The sequence below is a fragment of the Dermacentor andersoni genome, chromosome 11, assembly GCF_023375885.2.
Source record: "Dermacentor andersoni chromosome 11, qqDerAnde1_hic_scaffold, whole genome shotgun sequence".
NCBI classification, from domain to species: domain Eukaryota; kingdom Metazoa; phylum Arthropoda; class Arachnida; order Ixodida; family Ixodidae; genus Dermacentor; species Dermacentor andersoni.
The window spans coordinates 106,511,505-106,530,940 of record NC_092824.1 but is presented as its reverse complement, the minus strand read 5'-3'; the positions used below and the strand labels follow the sequence as shown (position 1 = coordinate 106,530,940).

At 47.9% G+C, this 19,436-nt stretch overlaps 2 protein-coding genes across 5 annotated transcripts; both read left to right on the top strand.

Annotated features, from left to right (window-relative positions):
- Window positions 1–1,538: 1,538 nt before the first annotated feature.
- Window positions 1,539–11,183, top strand: LOC126539398 (beta-galactosidase-like). 4 transcript variants are annotated; one of them, XM_055075339.2, is made up of 6 exons: window positions 1,539–1,729; window positions 4,714–4,898; window positions 5,876–6,176; window positions 7,810–8,100; window positions 9,773–10,204; window positions 10,645–11,183. In XM_055075339.2, the coding sequence occupies exons 2-6, from the start codon at window positions 4,717–4,719 to the stop codon at window positions 11,071–11,073; spliced, it is 1,635 nt and encodes a 544-aa protein (XP_054931314.1). In that variant the 5' UTR covers window positions 1,539–1,729; window positions 4,714–4,716; the 3' UTR covers window positions 11,074–11,183. The 4 variants fall into 4 exon arrangements, with proteins under 4 accessions (XP_054931314.1, XP_054931312.1, XP_054931311.1 ...); XM_055075337.2 differs by lacking the exon at window positions 1,539–1,729 and adding an exon at window positions 1,740–2,375 and having other exon boundaries at window positions 5,879–6,176; XM_055075336.2 differs by lacking the exon at window positions 1,539–1,729 and adding an exon at window positions 1,740–2,375.
- Window positions 11,184–12,673: 1,490 nt separating this feature from the next.
- On the top strand, window positions 12,674–19,197 carry LOC126539387 (uncharacterized). Its single transcript, XM_050186211.3, has 4 exons — window positions 12,674–13,176; window positions 14,317–14,620; window positions 17,212–17,486; window positions 18,940–19,197. The coding sequence occupies exons 2-4, from the start codon at window positions 14,330–14,332 to the stop codon at window positions 19,115–19,117; spliced, it is 744 nt and encodes a 247-aa protein (XP_050042168.1). The 5' UTR covers window positions 12,674–13,176; window positions 14,317–14,329; the 3' UTR covers window positions 19,118–19,197.
- The last annotated feature ends 239 nt before the right edge of the window (window positions 19,198–19,436 follow it).

Sequence of the window (19,436 nt, the reverse complement as noted above, 5' to 3'; positions counted from 1 at the left end):
TTTGGTCCGTGTAAGTAATACCATGTATGGAAAACTGCAGATGTACTTAAGATTGTTTGGAACGCATTGACAACTAGAATAAGCGAGTGTACACACGGAAGTACCAACATGTGAATGGCCGGTTGTACTAGAAATGAACTTTACAAGCGTTGACGTACGGCCTGGTGGTAAGAACAAGGCGGTACGTCCGAACACGTGCACATGTGCAGGCACGGAAATGTCATGTCTCGACACCGAGACGCCGGAATGAAGAGGATGGCAGTCCCACGGAATTATGTTTTTCGTTTTCATTTTAGTTATTTCGGCATTACGGTACGTTACAGCATGTACAAAAATGCTGGGGGCGCAGACTAAAAGCCTAAAACTTTACTCGGACAACGCTTCTCCAAATGAGAGGCCTATTTGGTCCGTGTAAGTAAGTCCGTGGTTCCCGCGCGGGAACCAGTTGTGCAGGAAGGAGGTTTCTCGCCTTCTTTTAAATTACCTGCAGGACACGGATTTGGCTTCTACATGGTGACCTTAGGAGTGCCTATTTGTAGTTGTGAGGTCTGCGTCTGATTTATGTGATTTATGTATTTGAAGTGTCGCTACGGTGGAGCAATTGCCGGCAGCAACTGCAAGGCTAATCCCACCAGTAGCCTACAACCACTCAACTCAACTCAACCCATAAAATCCGGAAACTTGACGGTGTCTGTACCCAATAGTTGCACTCCTGACAGGGGCAACAGGAAATGTTCGTATGCGACAAGCTTACAATGCCAAAACTATTACGTTTGAAAAAAAAAAAGAAAAATGGGACGAACAACACTACCGCAACGTCAGTTATCCTGTGTGGGGCACCTTGCACCTTAATTCTGCTTTTCTTACTCGCAATCAAGCTATATCAATGTACTCCGGAGCAGAAGGTGCAGGCGGTGCCTAGTTAGCTAATCGTACTATAGACTCCTTTTAAGGGAAGTGTACGTGTTCATAGCACTGGAAGTGACTCCATGTAAGCCTATTCAACAATTGCGTAGTGGTGCGAAGAAACACGCCACGACATTTTACAAGCACAGGCCAGTTGCGGATTATGAAAACAAAAGACTCCCAAAGGGCAGAATTAGAGTCACTGCATGTCAACCTTAAAGAAATACCGTGTGCCAAACACTCACGTCTCAAAAGATGCAATTAGAAACAACTATATACAGAGAGTCGTTGGACAAGCTCTACTTTTCCTTTAAAGAAGCGTGTTAAAGGCAGGTCGGAAGCTGGATTCGAATAGTCGTGACCTGCCGCCATGATATCGCCGAACGAGTGCTAGGAGAGAGTTGTGGCCCGTCACGCAAGTAAATTAGCACGCATGTAGCCACTTCTTTTATCGACGAGAGGACAATGGATGGACTAATGAGTGGTCCACACATGTTCAGATAGAAGAAAGCCTACAATAACGAGCAAACGAACAGCTTCGAGGACGACGCAAATACTTTGGCTTTGTCCTGTCAGCACAGCCTGATGATTGTGCTCGACTGAACGCGTCAGAGGAGTGACAGGATAGACAACGCGAAGTTGGCAGGAAACTCACTTAGGGGGCAACACCTGAAGACGGATAAACTTCACTCTAAAGAGGAAATGTGCGCGTTGCTTAATTTGGGAAAGAGCGTAAGAAAATGTACTCCATACTCGTGCACCCGAAAGTAACGCGAGGACTTCGTAAGTCAGCTTGTGCACCTGAAAGTGACGCAAGAACATCGTAAGTCATCTCTAAGAACGATTACCAGGCATTTCGCTTTGAAACATACCTCCTGGAAGGAAGCGCGGGGCACGTATTTGTTTCAGCGCTTCTCAGGACGCCTCGAATGCGCTTCATTGTTGTGCCAGCCCTTACTCTCATACACGTCAGCACAGACATTGGAACTAAGTTATTCATACGTAGAAGGCACTCTTATACAACACCGACAATTTTCATCATACCTGAATCTTTTATCATGCTTGCCAATCATGACGCAACGAGACGATGACAGCGCGACCGTGACCTGAACATGGAAAAACGACGAGTTATGGGGTACGAAGCTAAACTAAGACGTGCGCGAACTTCACTGCGTGGGATCCTCCTGAAACACGTTCCATTCGGCAGCATCTGCGCTCTCATGAGTGTCTGCATCCAAATGACAATCAGCGGCAATGATCGTACATTCGTCATCGACCACGAGAACAAGCGATTCCTCAAGGACGGGCAGCCTTTCCGGTACGTTGCCGGTGAGATGCACTACTTCCGAGTGCCGCGCGCCTACTGGAAGGACCGGCTGCACCGGATCAAGATGGCGGGCCTCAACGCCGTCTCGTTTTACATTGAATGGAGCGGCCATGAACCGGAACCGGGTCAGTACAACTTCGAGGTGAGTCGGTACGCATTCTACAGGCGCGGTTTTACTGGTTCTCGCTACGCGCGCATATGACAATGTGTGCAGACAAATCAGCGACTTTCCAGAGAGAGAGAGAGAAAGGCAGGGAGTTTAACCAGACTGAGTCCAGTTTCCTACCCTACACGTGGGGAGGGGAATGGGGAGTGAAAGAGGGAGAGAGAGAACTTATATGTAGGATGTCTATAGTCTGGCACCCAAGTCTGTTGCCTTCAGGTAGCGAAGAAGAGCTCGAACTGCTTTCCGGGCTAATTAACTGTGAGGACGGGCTCCCAAGATTTTTGCTTCTGTAAATGGCCTGTCATCCAGTCTTTTTGCTTATGACATGGAGAATAAACTTTGAAGGCCTTTCGTGCCACCAAACAAGATATCCTTCATCTTGTGAATTTAGTGTGAGACCAATAGATGATCAAAAAAACTTAATCCAAAGAACAAATCAGTGAATAAATTGGAAAATATAAATTAAATCTTTAACTGAATTGTAGAAAGACCGGGTCACTACTTACTCGAAGTGTGCTTGAATTCTTAAGGAACAGATTTGAATGGGCATTGTTCGAATGGGCTTGTTCTCGTGGCCGATGACGAATGTAGGACCGTTGCCGCTGATTGTTACTTGGATCCAGATGCTGATCAGACCGCAGATGCTGCCTAATCGAACGTGTTTAAGGAGAATCCCGCAGGGTGAGGTGCGCGCACGTCTTAATTTAGCTTCGTAATCCGTAACTAGTCGTTTTATCATGTTGAGGTCACGGTTGCCCTGTCATCGTCTCATGACGGCTGGTTTTACGGTTGGTTAACAAAGTGGGCATTAAAAACTCGTGACTTTGCTGCTTACAATTTTTTTACTGTTGACATAGAGATTCAATTTTGAAAGCCTGTCGTTGCGCCAGTAGTAAACAAATCTTCAAACTCGCCAGTTAAGCGCGAGAAATCAAGTGATTCATTCAGCTCCATCCAACGAACAAACCAGTGGTTAAATTAGTTATATGATGTCTGTATTCATTGAAGCAAATGGGCGACTGAACGAATGAGCAAAACGAACAAACAACTGAATGCCGAGCCATGGATTAAGCAGCTTTTAGTGACAATAAGCCTGGCGGAATGACAACAAGCACATATATGCCATGCGTCAAGGAAATAAACAGTTGACTTCGCATGTAACAGAAAACATCGTAAGCGGAAAATACGAACCAAATTTTAAGTAACGCTGAACTCTTATTGTCATAACATCACGTTTATCAGACGCGCTTTATCAGCCGTTTAAACATTCTCGGGAACTCCTCTTAGTGCATAAGAAAAAAAATTTGGAGGACGCTTATGCTTCGCCTTTGTGTGGATCGCGATAAATTTCAAAGATCCCTGACTGGTTGTCACGCTTACCGGCAAGCGCAGCTGTCTTGCGGTTGCGCGGAGTTGAGCGCGATGGTTTTGCTCACCTCCTCGCTGCTAAAAAAATTGGTCTGTGTTTGAGTTTCTGCGTAACAGAAATACGTTTCCTGGTATATTCAAATAAAAGTCCGACGCCATCATGTCTGCAGGTTCTGTTTATGTCAAGCTTTATTATTTTTCTGACGTATTTTATTTTGAGACGTTTTATTTATTTGAGACGTATTTTATTTTGAGACCACAACCCCGCGCAGGGCCTGCGTGGTTGTGGTTCGGAATGATTTTTCGCCTAGCGACGTCCGACCACAACATCGGATATTTTGCGGCACGGAGCCATTAACACTATCGCGTTAAAAAGTGTGGAAGCGGTAACAGCGGTTAGAAGCAATCGCCTGGGTGAAAATTCAAGGTTCACTTATTTATACCTACGTGGATGAATGCGAGAGCTTTGCGCCCGCGACGTCAGTGACCAAGGGTGCTCGTCACAAGGTGCCCACAATGCAAGGTCGTGGTTCCGAGTGATTTAGTTACATCTAGATTAATTAACTGAGCATTTATTAACTTTTCAATAGTTAACCCCGAAAGTCGTGAGTCCGACTAATACCTAATGTCGTGGGTTCGAATCCAACCAAAGGCCGAGGGTTCGTATAGCCTTATTGCACCATCATGTGGTCACGCCAACGCCGGATTTTTCGCCTCATGAGCCATATAATGCTTTCCCATTAGTAAGGACAAAAAACCCCCCCCCAAAAAAACATAAAAGCAACTTTCCACTTCTCACATCGAGATTAATAACATCGCAACACATTGACGTGTGTATGTGAGGAACCAACTGGTAGCAATAAATCCGGTTTCACGCTGAAAAAACACACAGATAACGCTATCGCTTTCTCTGCTAAGTTTCATGCCAACGACACTCCGACTTCAGGACATGTACGACCTGGATGCATTCCTGAAGGAAGTGAAAGAGCAAGACCTTCTTGCCATAGTGCGACCAGGACCGAACATCTCGGGAGATCGGGACAACGGCGGTCTGCCGTACTGGCTTCACATAGAGCAACCCAACATGAAGTACCGCGTCCTGGACAGCGAATTCCGGCACCACTTGGACAGGTTAGCAATCCGCGCTTGACTGTGTCGCTTGACTTTTGAAATGATGAAAAGTCCGCTTATTTTTTTGCACTGCACGGTGGCTTAAAGCGAAGACTCCCTTGCCGAAAAATCGATGGCAAGAAAACGAGCACCTCAAGCGCAATCAAATATTGAATATAAACGCACATTGTTTAAAGGACGACGACGGTTGCTCTGCATAGTCCATCAGGATTAGCATTACTCGGCATCGAGATGGGGACGTGATTCCAGCTGCAACCCTATCCGATATCTGTTTGCAGACAGATGGCCCAACGTCGACATGCTATTTTAATTGTGTCGCCCCACCTAATTCTCGTTAAATTTCGGGAGCCTCCAGATTGCGCAGCGAGACACTCCCTGGTGCCCCTGCCTGTAAACACTAGAAGGTATGAGATGGTATCAGATGAGTATTCTTTTCGAATTGGCTTCATCTGACTTTTCGGCTGATTTCTTATCTCTACAGACGTTGACTCTTAGTGGCTCAAATGAATAGGTAACTTTTTGATATGGTTTAGGGATGTGTGTGTCTTGTCTTATTCAATGAATAAGTCACCGTCACAGACTTCTTGGTATAAAGAAACACTATCGTGGCTGCTGGAGCGTGCTCTCGAAATGTGCTCTTCTTCCATGGACAATACACATGTCAATGCCACATTTTCGCAAACCTATTTGCGACTACTATCCCTGTTCCTGTGGTACTCAGATCGTAGTTCCCGTGGTAAATGAGGATAGCAATAGGGGCTTGTTGGTACGGCATATCTTATTTTGTTATAACGCAAGCTTGACAAGGACAACAGAAGACACATCTGACACACGCATAGCGCTGTGTGTGTGTCAGATGTGCCTTCTGTTGTCCTTGTCAAGCATGCGCTATAACAAAATAAGATACCGCGTGATAACCTAGTTTGCTTCAGAAACCAAGGTAAAAAAAATGTTTCTTTTTCTTTCATTGCCGGCAGCAGATGGATCATCAAGCTCTGCACCGTTTTGAGCCCGTACACGTACAACAAAGCGGGACCTGTCATCGCCGTCCAAGTCGAGCACCTGTACGGCGTCTACGGCGCGTGCGACCACCTGTACATGGAGCACCTGCTCACCATGCTGGAGGTGCGGCTTGGCCGGGAAATGGTCTTTTTCAGAGGCGACCCCGCAACGAAGTCCTACTACGACTGCGACAAGGTGCGCGAGATACTCGTCACCGCGTACATGGCTCCGACGGCGATTCCAGCTGTTGTGGCCGCTACTGTAGCCGCTGCACAGGTGAGCACCTCAGCCGCGGCGTGGTGGCTTTGCTCTCGCGCTCCTTATGCCGAGGGCTAGGTTGATTCGCCTTGAAATAGTATGGATACCTTGACCCGTGCTGTGGCTACAGTGTGTTCGTCACCCTACAAAACCTTTGGTCGCACGGTTTTTGGTGGCGAATCCCCCCCCCCCTCCTTCCCCACGCACATCCAGCCATACGAGGGGAGGGGTGGTTGTGCGTGGGAAAAAAAAATGAAAAAGATCACCGACCATTACGATACTCCTCAATGCGAAATTTGAGCGCAGCACTACACCTGTTTTCGTCATATATTGAGGCAAAGAATTTGAGGGAAACACGTAGCGCGTGTATGCTAAATAAACGCGCGGATCGCGGTGAACGCATGCCTATTGTCCTGCAGTTACACACAGACGAGCGAAATGTTCCTGTTCTGGGTGACAGGGGCGCTGGTCCTTCCTCAACGCCGAACTGGCGATCACCCACACACAGTCTGTTTCCGTACTTGGTGCTTTTTGTGCATGTTCCGCCAGCCGAGTGCTTACTATATGTAGCACTGCTGCTGAGCGACCCAACTAATGTAGCATTTTCTACAAATCATGCGTAGCTTTTTTTTTTTTTTTCTAAAGGAGCCTGTTAATATGTTAACTGTTAATGTGCGCACTACTTCACCGCTTGTGCGCGTGTCTTTTCCTTTTCTTTCTCAGTGAAGTCCAGAACAGTTAGTAAGTTCAGTAAACTAGCTATGTCCGTGGGAGCAGCAGCGCGTTAACATAATCGCCACACTTCAGAGCGTATAGTAGTGGCTACCGGCAAATCATGTGCAAAGACTTCCCGCTTCCAGCAACTGCCACCTGACTCATGATACTTGTGCAATACTTCATTTTCGCTTTCCATTTGTAACAGCGAATGGAAGTGCTAGAGTGCCGCAATTTAGGTGCGAGGCAAAGCGATTGCTTCGTATACTTGGATCTGGATCACATAAAAGAATGAGCCAATCAGACGCTACTTCACGCTTCGTGCGGTGCTAGAAAAAAAAAAGAACGACGCCAAATGCTTTTCTTTTTCTGATGTGCCGGAAACACAAAGCATTTATAAAAATTGAAACGATCGTGGCGAACGGAAGGTGCGACGATCACGCGCGCGAGCCTTATGGTCACTAATCCTATTACAACGCGAGATGTTACAGCGCAAAGCCAAATGCTACTACACATCGTCAAAATATACAGCCTTTACGACTGCCATACAACTACGCAATAAAGAGTCCTTGAGAATATGCCCGTCACGGGCACATGTATGCACCAAGTAAGCTTAAAGGTACACACACTATGATAGGCATGTTCTACACCGGCATGTTCAACAGCAACACGAACGCTTGTCCCAGCGATCTCCCATCACCATTGCCCGCAAGTCAGCCGAACCATCATCATCATCAGCCTGGTTACGCCCACTGCAGAGCAAAGGCCTCTCCCATACTCAGCCGAACCAACGCTTGCAAAATGCTCTCTCTCTAATGTCTATATCTACTCCTTTTCCATCACGCTCATGCAGAGCCTGTCATCTGTCTAGAGTATTCTGGGTGGAACGAATACTGCAGAACGCCTCGCCATCTTTTTTTTTTTTTCCACGCCGTAGGTCGAACCAGGGCCGCTGGTAATCAGCGAGTACTACACGGGCAACACCGACTGTTGGGGCTGGCCGCACAAGGTCGTACCACCGCAGACAGTGCTGCAGACTTTCAAGACCCTGATGGCAATGAATGCATCCGTGTCTCTGTACATGTTCCACGGCGGAACGAATTTCGGCTTCACGGCCGGTGGTCGTGAGAAGCGCCCTATGGTCACCAGCTACGACTACGAAGCACCGCTCAGCGAAGCCGGCGACCCGAACGCTCTTTACTACGACATCCGACGCGCCATCAGTACCGTACATATACATATATGCAACATGTACTCTGGTGGGGCTAGCTGGTTTGGATCCACAACTTTGCTCAGCGCGAACAGTAACGAGTACAATAACCGAAGTATAGATCTCGGTGACCAGCGCACGTCTTCGTGCGTACATTCTATTGCCAGTGTCCCTGTGCGCAACACGATGTAGTTATGGATGAGTAATGGACTAATATTAGAGATTTTAAGCATATGTGTATACGTACAGGTGTTTAGCAGTTTAAGGAATACCAAGGTGATCGCCAGCGCCGGAGGAAACATGATGTTACGTTGCGTCCAACCATGAAGCAACGTGCTCAAGTTGCGTCAGTGTTATCGAAGTACAATTTAATACGTTTGCGGTGATCACGTGTCTGGCGACACTACTACGCATAGCTGCTAAGTATAACATAGTCGGTCATTGCGAAGAGTAGTCATGCATGCTCTGGTTGAACCGGTGCCCGAAGATGTCGGTGGCAGTGTTCGGGTTCATGCCGGTGTATCCAATATGCGGTAAATTTTAATACGTGCACGGCCACGTTCAAACTGTTAGATGGCTTCGGAGTATTTCACAGAATCTTACCTACCCGGAAAGAGAGATAAGTGGGAGAAATGGTGGCCTACAAGACGGCGTCACATCGTCGTATACAGTGAGTCACAGTAAACTTTGGGAATGTGAATATATGTTATTTCGTAGTTCAAAAGGATGACAACTAAACGATAACGAACGTCAGCGTCTGCAGCGGCATCTGCTGCGGGGTCAATGGTTTAAAAAATGCCTGTTTTTTTAAATTATGAGGTTTTACGTGCCAAAACCACTTTCTGATTATGAGGCACGCCGTAGTGGAGGACCCCGGAAATTTCGACCACCTGGGGTTCTTTAACGTGCACCTAAATCTAAGTACACGGGTGTTTTCGCATTTCCCCTTCATCGAAATGCGGCCGCCCTGGCCGGGATTCGATCCCGCGACCTCGTGCTCAGCTGCCCAACACCATAGCCACTGAGCAACCACGGCGGGTACATATGCCTGTTCAACCACTTGTGAGAGACCCTGGAACACAAAGTTTGCTTAGGAAGTGGTAGCGGGACACCATCTTCGCAGACGTTGAAGCAGATTCCTAAACGTTACCTCAAAGAAAATATAAAAATATGAACTCTAAAAAACATATGCACATGTATTAAGTAATTGTAAAGTAAATAAATGAGAAAAATATAAGCAAATAAGAGTCGGGACGCGTTAAAACATTGTCCACAAGGTGAAACGAGCTGATTCAACACAAAGGTGCAACTTAAAACGCATAGTTAAAAAAAAGAAGCAGGAAAGGAAGGTAAGAACTTTTGTCTAAACAACGTACGTTAGGCCTGCCTTCGCTGGGGAGGGAAATGAAAACAAAAGCGAGAGAGAGAGAGAGAGAGAGAGAGAGAGAGAGAGGGGGGGAAGGGGAGGACAAATTAATGTCTTTGCCTAGTGGCACACGATCACAGAGGTAAAAAAAATATTCATCACTCAATAATAGTGCATGCGATGTTTGCGACTGCTAAAGAATGTCAAGCTTGCATAATGTTTGAGCACGCACATTGCGCGGCATGACAGCTACAGACGAACGCTGCAACTGAAAAGAATTTCACACGCGACCCTTGTGTTACGGTCTGCGCTGTTCTTCCGCAGCATTTGCAAGTGCCAAAGGATGATCCACCGGGTCCGTCGCGAAAGATGGAAATCGGCCCCATACCCCTGGACAAGTACGTATCACTCGACGAGGTGATGGCTCACTTCCGCGGACAGAAATGGCTGAAGAGGAAGGAGTCCGCGGAGCCCTTGTCCTTCGAGAACTTGGGACAGGCATTCGGCTTCGTGTTATACTCGACGACTGTGACATTCGCGACTGCCGCCAAGGCGTTGCTGCAGCTCGAAGGACTGTCGGACCGGGCGTACGTGTACGGCAAAGGCGGAGAGGTGTCGGTCTTCTACAGCTTCGCGGTGAGCGGGCAGGTGGTCAAGATCCAGGACTACGTGCCAGCCGGAATAAACCAGACCCTTTCCATCCTCGTCGAGAACATGGGCAGAGAGGCGCACAGCCAGACCTTCGCCAACCCAAAGGTAAACGTCAAGAAAGACACATGTAAACGATTATTCTTTAAGGACCGGACGGGAGTGAAACAGCTGGCATTGCAATTCGAGGAAGATGCGACGATAAAACGGCACTGCTCCATGGCGAACATCGAGGCTGTTGTTCTTTAAAATGTCACGCTAAATAGTACGAAAACGCCACAACTGTATAGCCAACAGAAAACTATGTTATTTGTTTCAATTTCAAGGAAAACGTCAGAAAACCTAACAATCTTTAATGGCTGGTAGCTAGGCTGATAAACGTAACCATTTGATTTTGGTTTCTTTCGACAAAATACTTCTATTTGTGCTTCGAATTTTCCTTTGTGAGGTTTGAGCAATAGTCCGCTCTTAACATCACCTGAAATGAGCTATGCACCTACCCATAGTGAATTATATTATCTTGCATCTGCCTCTTTTCATGCATCCAGGGGTTCAAATCTGCAAAGCTCAACTACGTGCTACTGAAGAACTGGGCCGTCGAGGCAGTTCCTTTGGCGACAGCTGAAGACATCAACAGAGTTCAGCAGTTACTCCAAAAGAAAGACAAGGGAGGGGTTCCAGGGTTTTTCCACGGAGTATTCCAGCTGCCCGAAGGTCAGCAGCCATTGGACACATTCTTGGACCCTACAAACTGGACCAAGGGCGTGGCTTTTGTCAACGGCGTCAACCTGGGCCGCTACTGGCCCGTCACGGGTCCTCAAATCACGCTCTACGTGCCGGGACCATTCCTTAAGCCACACCCCGAGGAGAACAGTGTCATGCTCTTCGAGACACAAGGAGCTCCCCCACGTGATCGAACTGTGCGCTTCGTCGACAAGCCTCGTGTTAATGTGACTGTACTGTACCCGAAGCCCTGAACATGAAGGGACCAGTAAACATTATCACTCAGACTACACAGTTTGGTTACAGTCTCCAAATCTTCCCGCCATTTGTTCTGCGAATAAACATGGCTCGTCAGTTGAGAAAATGAAGGTCAACCTTATTCGACTTTACACACAATGTTGCAGCCGGCGAAGTCAGTGCGTCTTGTACTGTCTTGTCAGCGTCTGCTTAATGCTTCGCTCGCTTATCTCGTCATGTACCAACAAGCAAGTCTAAACTGCTCTCGTCTGTTCCGCATACTGAGCAGTATTTTCGTCTCTTTCATTCTTTCTTTCTCGTTTTTTTTCCTCACGAAGAAAGCGACAATGTTGTCAGAGGAGCCTCCTCCTGGCTGAAGAGGTTGCAATGAAGCATTAATTTATACAACAAGATCTCCTGCGAAACAAGCTCCTCCGAGCCCGCATCCGAAACTCGCATCGATAACGCCAATCTAAAACTGATAATAACGAAGTTTGCAACATTAATTGCAGCTCAAGATATTCGGGAATAATTAGTTAATTATCATTCATTGATTCATGGGGTTTCATGTGCCAAAGCAACTCTGGGTCTGTGGGTGACGCCGTACAGGCTCCGAATTAATTTCGAGGTCCTGGGGTTCCTTAACGTGCACCTAAACTACGTACACTAGTGTTTGAGCATTTGCCCTTCCCGCTTTTACATGCGGCCCTCAAGGTCGGGATTTGAACCGACAACTTTACGCTAGCAGCAAAATCCCATAGCCAAAGAGCGACCGCGGAGGGTAACTATTACTGAGCAACGTCTGATACTGCTCAGTAAGCTGTCATCGACCGTGGCCCGATCTTTCGCATACTAAGTCAGGAAAGTAAGGAGCGGCGATTTCTAATTATTATAACTACAGCCGAAGAAGCTCCAATTAAGTTAACATTATTTTGGCATCTGCTTCAAAGCAACAAGGCCGAACACGTCCAACTCTGAGCACAGCTACACAAAATACGATATTCTGACGTGGAGTCTGTAGGAACATAGAAAACAGTCGTACAAAACGAGCGGGCGATGAAACAAAAGACGCTCGTACCCGCGACCATCAGATTTCCGAGCTCTGACACGCTTCCGGAGTGTCCCAGCTGTCTTCCACAAATGTGGCCAGGCGCCACGCGTCTGGTTTTCTGGCCTAATTCAACGGCACTCATCGAAGAGGCATGTGTAACTCGGTAGACAAGCGCCCTCTTATTAACGGAACAGCGCAGAAGTCGCAGAAGCCTAACAAACAATTGTGCAGGCGCGCATGTCTGGAAGCTGGTACCAAAAAATAAAAATGAAGTAAAAGAAAGAAAGAAACTTATCATAGTGCAGTATTGTGTTCGCAAACACGGTTTTCAGGGCGCGGGCTTGGCTGGAAGCCCGGGCTGGCCCGAAACAATGGCCCCGAGATGGTTGGCCTCAGATTTGTCCTCAAGAGACGCCAGATCTAGTTAGCTCCTGCCGTAACGAACAGGCCTTCAGAGTAGCGAAAGGGCTGCCAACAGCTCTGATTTTGAGAAAAGAAGTAAAGTTTGGCAGGCTGACTGCTTTATTTCGGGAGTTGAAAACGCAAATGTGAACTTACTCTTAACATAATTTCTTTTTCTGACACGACCTTAGTGACGTCAACAGATATGCGAGAGGTGGAGCGTTCTTCTCCGGGCCCCAAGCGTTGCTTCCTATAACCAAGACTGACGCGGCTGCAAAGGTACACAAAGTCACGTGACTGACGCCGGTTAGAACACAAACCCATGGAGGACGAACACCGATGCAAGCTGCACAGAACGGCGAGCGTTTTCGCTGCCACACCAACTCGGTCGCGGCGCGATATGGCATCGCCCAGTGCTGGCAACCGTGCCGTTCTCGAGCTATAACGGCAAGGCTTCCCACCATCGACAGCGTCTAAAGGCACGGGGCGCCGCCATTACCACAGCGAGCCGGAACTGGTGTGAGCGTGTGCGCATGCGCGAGGCGTGAGACCATTTACAATAGTGCAATCGGCGAAGGCTTTATTTTTTTATTTATTTTTTCGTCGACTCTCGCAAACAGTAGCATCGCACGCCACGAAATAAACAGGGGCCCCGCCGCTTTCCAAGGTAAGCTGTGTTTTTATTTAAAAAAAAAAAGTCGTGTGTTCGTTTCTTCGTAAGAGACTTTATAGCGTCGTCAAATCGTAATGTGGTGACCTGAAACGCCATACTCATAGTGTGCAAAGACTACTTATCTGACCTGTTTAAAAGGGTGCCCATGCGTGTCTGTCTTAACACATGCCCCGCCTTCATGGGTGTACACAAATAAAAAAGATGTTCCTAAAACAAATAGCTTTTCTGATTTTTTTTCCTTTCTTGGCCCTTAAGCAGAACATTAAGTTTCCGCATATAACACGATAGGATTTACGCCGGAAGCTTATTAGTTTAGGAGTTGTCCCAGCACATTTATGCACGTCACGAGTTCGAAGTGCTCTTCTATATTTGGCTCGTTCTGTCGACTTAGCGAAGCTTAGAACTGCACTATCTTTATTTACAAGAAGGTAAATTATAAGTAAATGGGAGCAGTGTCGTTAATGTTCTTAGTCGTCACTCGGAACCTATTTCGGAAGGAAGACCACGGACAATTGCAGTGGTCCCACGTTCGAACTACAGGACTTGCCTGCCGCGGGAGCTCGGTTATGGCGTTGCTCTGTTGAGCTCGAGGTCGTGGGTTCGATCCTAGCCTCGGCGGCCGCATTCCGTTAACCGGCGAATCGCAGACGCGCTCGCGTACTTATATTTAGGTGCAAGGTAAGGAAGCCCGGGTAGTCAAAATTATTCCGCAACCCCCCCCCCCCCCCCCCCCACACTACGGGGTGGGGTGTCTCATTTTGGTAAGTAAAACCCAGTTTATTAACTATCGACATTTCTCTCTTTTTCGTTTCAAAGTGCCTCCCTTTATTATTTTTATACATGCCACGCTTTTCCAAGGTCGAAGCATAGAGAACACAGCAAGAAATGCATACTTCGCTTCGTTAGTATAAAGTTCGTTTAGATGGTGCTGCGCGCAAAAGCTTAGCCTGTAAATGTGAGAACTCCGTGCGCCAACTCTTCGCGGGAAGTTAATTTTTCTAGCGCGATTTGCCCACCATGGGCATTATAGGCGCAACAATATTTCACCGGACGACAGTTTCGCTCAGCAGCCAGCCGGCGATATATAGCAAAAAAAGCGAGTCGAAGTAAAACGGCGCGTCTCATTTGTATCAGGCGCAAAACAACCATGTTCGTGCGGGCCAGACTACTGGCGCTGTTGGTCGCGACCCTGGTCGGATGCCAGAATGCAGCCGACGCCGCGCGTTCCAAGGTCGCGGACTCCGACCCGCCGGAAGAGTCCAGCTCCGGGGTCAGGCACTACGAGGGTGTCGGCAAGGACACCACCAACGGCGTGATCAAGGGCCTGAACGCGCTCGGCGACGGGAGAAGCGGCAACCAGGAGTTGCACATCGAGAAGAACGACTTCGTCGACGTCTCGTGGCAGAGACGCCACCCGGAGCTCTTCCGCGTCAAGAGGGTGAGTCCGCGAGAAAAAAATCCTAAGCCAAACCAAGCCAAGCCAGCTTCGCGGAGAAAGCGAAAGAAACGCGCCGAGCACAAATGTTACTATTTAGTCCCGCGACAAGGGACCTTTAGTCGAGGGTGGCCGCACAAACCTGGGTCAACGAGCAAGCCGCGAACATGGAACGAGCTTTCGATAATGGTCACGGCAGGCTCGAAATATCCCGAAAGAAGCAGTACATTAAATCGACCAAATCTGTTCTGTACAAGGCTCCATCCTGATGGAAGTGTTTGTATGTCATTGTTATTCACGCTTTCGGTCGCTGAACCGGCTGTCATCACTGACTAGAACGATACCTGAAACTGAGCAGACAGTAGTGAAACAAGCGAACGGATGGGAAGCCCTTATCCCTTCACGATTGGACCTACGGATCAAGAAGAGTATCCCAGTCTATAGAAATTCATCCCGGACCAGGGCCAACTTTTTCTTCAACTGTGAGGCTTTTGATCTGAGAAACCCGTATGGGTTTCTTTTGCGGCTTTCTGCAATAATTCGGGTGGAGCACAATCTTACCCTTTCGTATCGTGCAAGGATAGCTGCAGAATTTTACCCCAAGCTTGAACTCGTAAACGCCAATTTACAGAGCACGGATCAATACCACTTTCATTTAAAGGGACAGATTGCCAATGACCTGCTTCCTTGCCCCATTTCCCGGGAAATGAGACAGCTGAACGAAAAATTGAGGAGGAGGAGGGAAGAGAAAAGTAGAAGGCCGGGAGGTTAACCAGAATGGGCAACAGAAAGGAGCCCAAGATTAGCTGACAGACAAGCTAAACCCTTGATACAGTATCACTTCCTGTCACCCATAGTTCATTGTTATTCGTACAGAGCCTAACGAATCAATTTTGAGTATGAGCTAAGCTTGACACTTCATACTGGCGATTGAAGCACGGGAAACCTATAGCAAAGCATGTACTAGTGTTTCTGACACGCCAAACTGAAGTTTCAGTGGCCGGCATCTCATTAAGCAAATTATTAAATTGTTACTACGCTAATTAGCAAATAACATTCCGATTTTCCTTTACGCGGAACGGTGTTTGGCCGTTGTTGTGTTCTGATCCCTGGAAGCGAGTGTCCCACCCCTCCCCTGCGCTTAGTACTGTGCAGTTAAGCTGTGCTACTTACTGTGCTGTGTTACTGTTACTGTACTGCTGAGCAAGAGGTCGCGGGATCGAATCCCGGCCACGGCGGCCGCATTTCCATGGAGGCGAAATGCGAAAACACCCGTGTACTTAGATTTAGGTGCACGTTAAAGAACCCCAGGTGGTCAAAATTTCCGGAGTCCTCCACTACGGCGTGCCTCATAATCAGAAAGTGGTTTTGGCACGTAAAAACGCATGATTTAGTACTGTGCAGTTCAACAAGCCAATTGCTGCAATATTACTATACTGATTGGGTTATAACTTAATCACCATTTCATTGTTTCTTTTTTGCTTTCTTTGTACAAATTCACTCTGCAGGGCCAGAAATAAAGGTAAACCTAATGTTCCTTGATGTGGAACTGTGCTTGGGCATTACAGGGTTAAAGTGATGAAGCAAAAAAAAAATGCTTGCCAACAATAACGTCATCGCAGTACATGGCGTACGCATTTCCCTTCAGTAACGCGAATCATGCTACCCTTGTACGCCGAATAGCGCAACCATATGCACACCTGCTGGTTGGCTATCGCACTTCGCGGCTTGGCGCCTTTCTGTCGCTTTTAACAAGTGTTCGCGCAAGCCGGAGCGCGTGCAGGCTGCCCTAGACATCGCGATGACAGTACGCCTCACTTCTCGCTTCTTCGGCTGCCATCTGCAATGTGAGTGGATTCAAACGTGTCCTACTTTTTCAGGCGATGTATGCTTCCTTCTTTTCTTTTTGCGTGTCTTTTCTTTATCTTTTTCTGATGTAGCGTGATAACATGCCGCTGTACGCAGACGATATCTCTATTTGGAGTTAGTCGCGTTATCGTCGAGCAACTCAAAAGCTAGCTTCAGAGAGTACTCTAGAATGTGTCGACGTATCTAGCAGCTAGAGAAGGGTGTGGCTGCCACCTGAAAAAAACAGGGTGACCACGACATTCAGCCGCAAGCTGATGAAATTGCCATCCGCTGATACTTGGCAGTGAGCCCTTCCTCTTATACCTGCATTCAAATATTTCTTTGGATTGTGACTGATAGGAACGCTACGCGATTTCCAGAGGTTAAAATATTACGCGAGCGGTCTTGCGACGTATCCGGACTGACGAGCTACCCTGATAGACAGCCGATGAGGTAGCGACAAAGTTCGTTCCTCTCCGGCCATTTCTTTACGTGTTCTCGCGTCTTTCTGCACTCCCAACAAGTTGCCACTCTTGCGGCTAGGTAAACAAGGTAAAACGTATACTCCAAGGTCAAACGGACTGCTTCACAAGTTCCCAAGAAATACGCCAGCTTACTCCCTTTGCTTGCCCTTCCATTCACTTTCGCCTCTGCCATACTTGATGCCACCGAATCAGCTTTAAAAAAAAAACACGAAAAAGCAAGCGTGAATGAACAGCGTCGCTCACCTCTCCCTACGCACGCAGAAAACGGCGACCATCGCGCTGGACGTGAAGGACAACACGTACCGGGTGTGGACGCAAGACTACCCCGTCGCGGCACTGGCCGTCCTGCCTTACGGAGTGGGCGCCGTGCACCCTGCCGCCGTCTACCCCACCGCCGTGTACCCTGCTGAACCGGGCTACTCGGGTTACCCCGTGGTCGTAAGCGGAGGAGCTCCTGTACCCCTACCGGCACTGGCGCGCGCAGACTACGTGGCCGCGTCACCGTACTACCGCGGTTTGTACTCGCCTTCCTACAGGTACGCCGTGGTCGACGAATCAGACGGCCCGTACAGAAGTTCTCAATCTTACGCATACGCGGCTATGTCTAAATTTCAGTTGCATAACGATGGGCGCTTACCGCGTTCGCCTTGGACTGGGGATAATAAATGGGAAATTTTAAAGTTTAGACGGGATGGCAAAGTACGGCCCTCAAATTGCTGAAAAAAAAATAAAAATAAAGCTCGCTCTCGCCGTGAGCCCCAGTTTAGCTCATGGTGTGGACATTCAGCTGCAGCTAACCTGAGATACTTGAGCTTGAACTTTAGCTAATTTGAGGATTCGCTCGCACCATTCGTACATTCGTACATCGGGCAGTGTGTGCGCTATCTTTGCACAACACGCACAGCCTTATCTCTGAGCTCATGCAGGCTGCTTAAAGCAGTGAAAGAAAGAGTTGATTTCGTTCAATTTTGCCACCGTTCGTTAATTCAAATTTCTCTGATAGTTGGGCCAAATATTGCGGTCCTGCTAAGGTTGAATTAAGGGAGGTGAATTAAATCTCCTTTTTTTTTATGGGCAACGTCATCGTACACAGCCTTTTCGCTACACTACGTGAATGAAGTTTTCACTGTGTCATGACATAAGGATAATGTCGATGGCCCCAGGTCGAGTTATTTCAAAACCAACTTTATTATCAAATGAAAATATTTTTTAAAATATCCAAGATTCATTCTTGCTAACTGCCTTCCTTTTACGTCCAAGGAATGAGGGGTAGACCTTGTACAAATTCATATATTGTGCCAGTACTCGTTTAAATATTGCAGCCCCCCCCCCCCCCCCTTAATGAAATAGAAGAAATAGAAACAGTTCAACGCCAGATTCTCTCGAAATTCTCTCGCATTTTGCGGTGCATGCGAGCGCAATGCGTTAGCATTAAGTCGCACCTTTTTCTGGCCCCGGTTCCATAATTTAAACCGCGTTCACCACATTGCGAAGTGTTGTTCACGATCTGACTCTTCATACACGCTGTCTCTTCGAAGAACGAAGTGAAAATGACGGCGGTCCAGAGCAGACCACCGCCAGTTGCGCTCTATATTTTTATACATATACGTACATACACAAACATGCGAATGCTCTCCTAAGCTCTCCCAACCCCCTCCCTACCTGTATCCCGCGACCGGCTTCCCACACTTCACACAAATACGATTTCTTTCCGGCAGCTTTCGCACTCCTAATGCTAACGTATTAAAAGGCACTGGCTTAGCCAGGGCAATATTTCGGGATGTGGGCATTTACAGCCTGCCCCCAAACTATGCCCCAGTCTCACCAGAATGTCCCATTTTCTGCTAAGAGTCAACAGTGAATGCAACCTCGAGCTGCTGATATATGGCAGCGAAGCAAACGGTTTTACGCCTCCCTCCTCGTCCCCCTTGACTAACCATGTTTTCTAAACGAATATTTTCGGACCACTTATAATTCGCCTCAACGCAGCCTACCCTACGCTCCGCTACCCTGGGCGTCACCTTACGTCGGCGCCGGGTACCTGGTACCAGACACAACAGCCAGCTACCTTCCCGGAGCCCCGTTGTTCGCCGCGGGCTACCCAGACTACCCGGGCGTTTACTCGTCGCTACGCGATCTCGATTGGTCTGGAGACTACCTGCAATAAACTTAGGCCTGTTTCCAAGTAGCGACGTCTGTTCGGGTGAACCCATCGATTCAGTGACGCTCCGAGCGCGAGTCCGCGCTGCTGTATGAAGCCCTGCGTAGCATAGGTATCGACATTAGATAGAGAGGTTATATGCAGCTAATCTGGTGCGCCCTAGTCTGCTACTGTGGACTGGGGAAGGTGTAAACGGAGCCAAAACTGTAGTGACGGATGATGCTGCTGCTGCTGCTGCTGCTTCTGATGATGATGGTGATGATGATGATGATGATGATGATGATGATGAATAGTCATTGAAAGCCCTTTTCAGTGACGCGTCTTG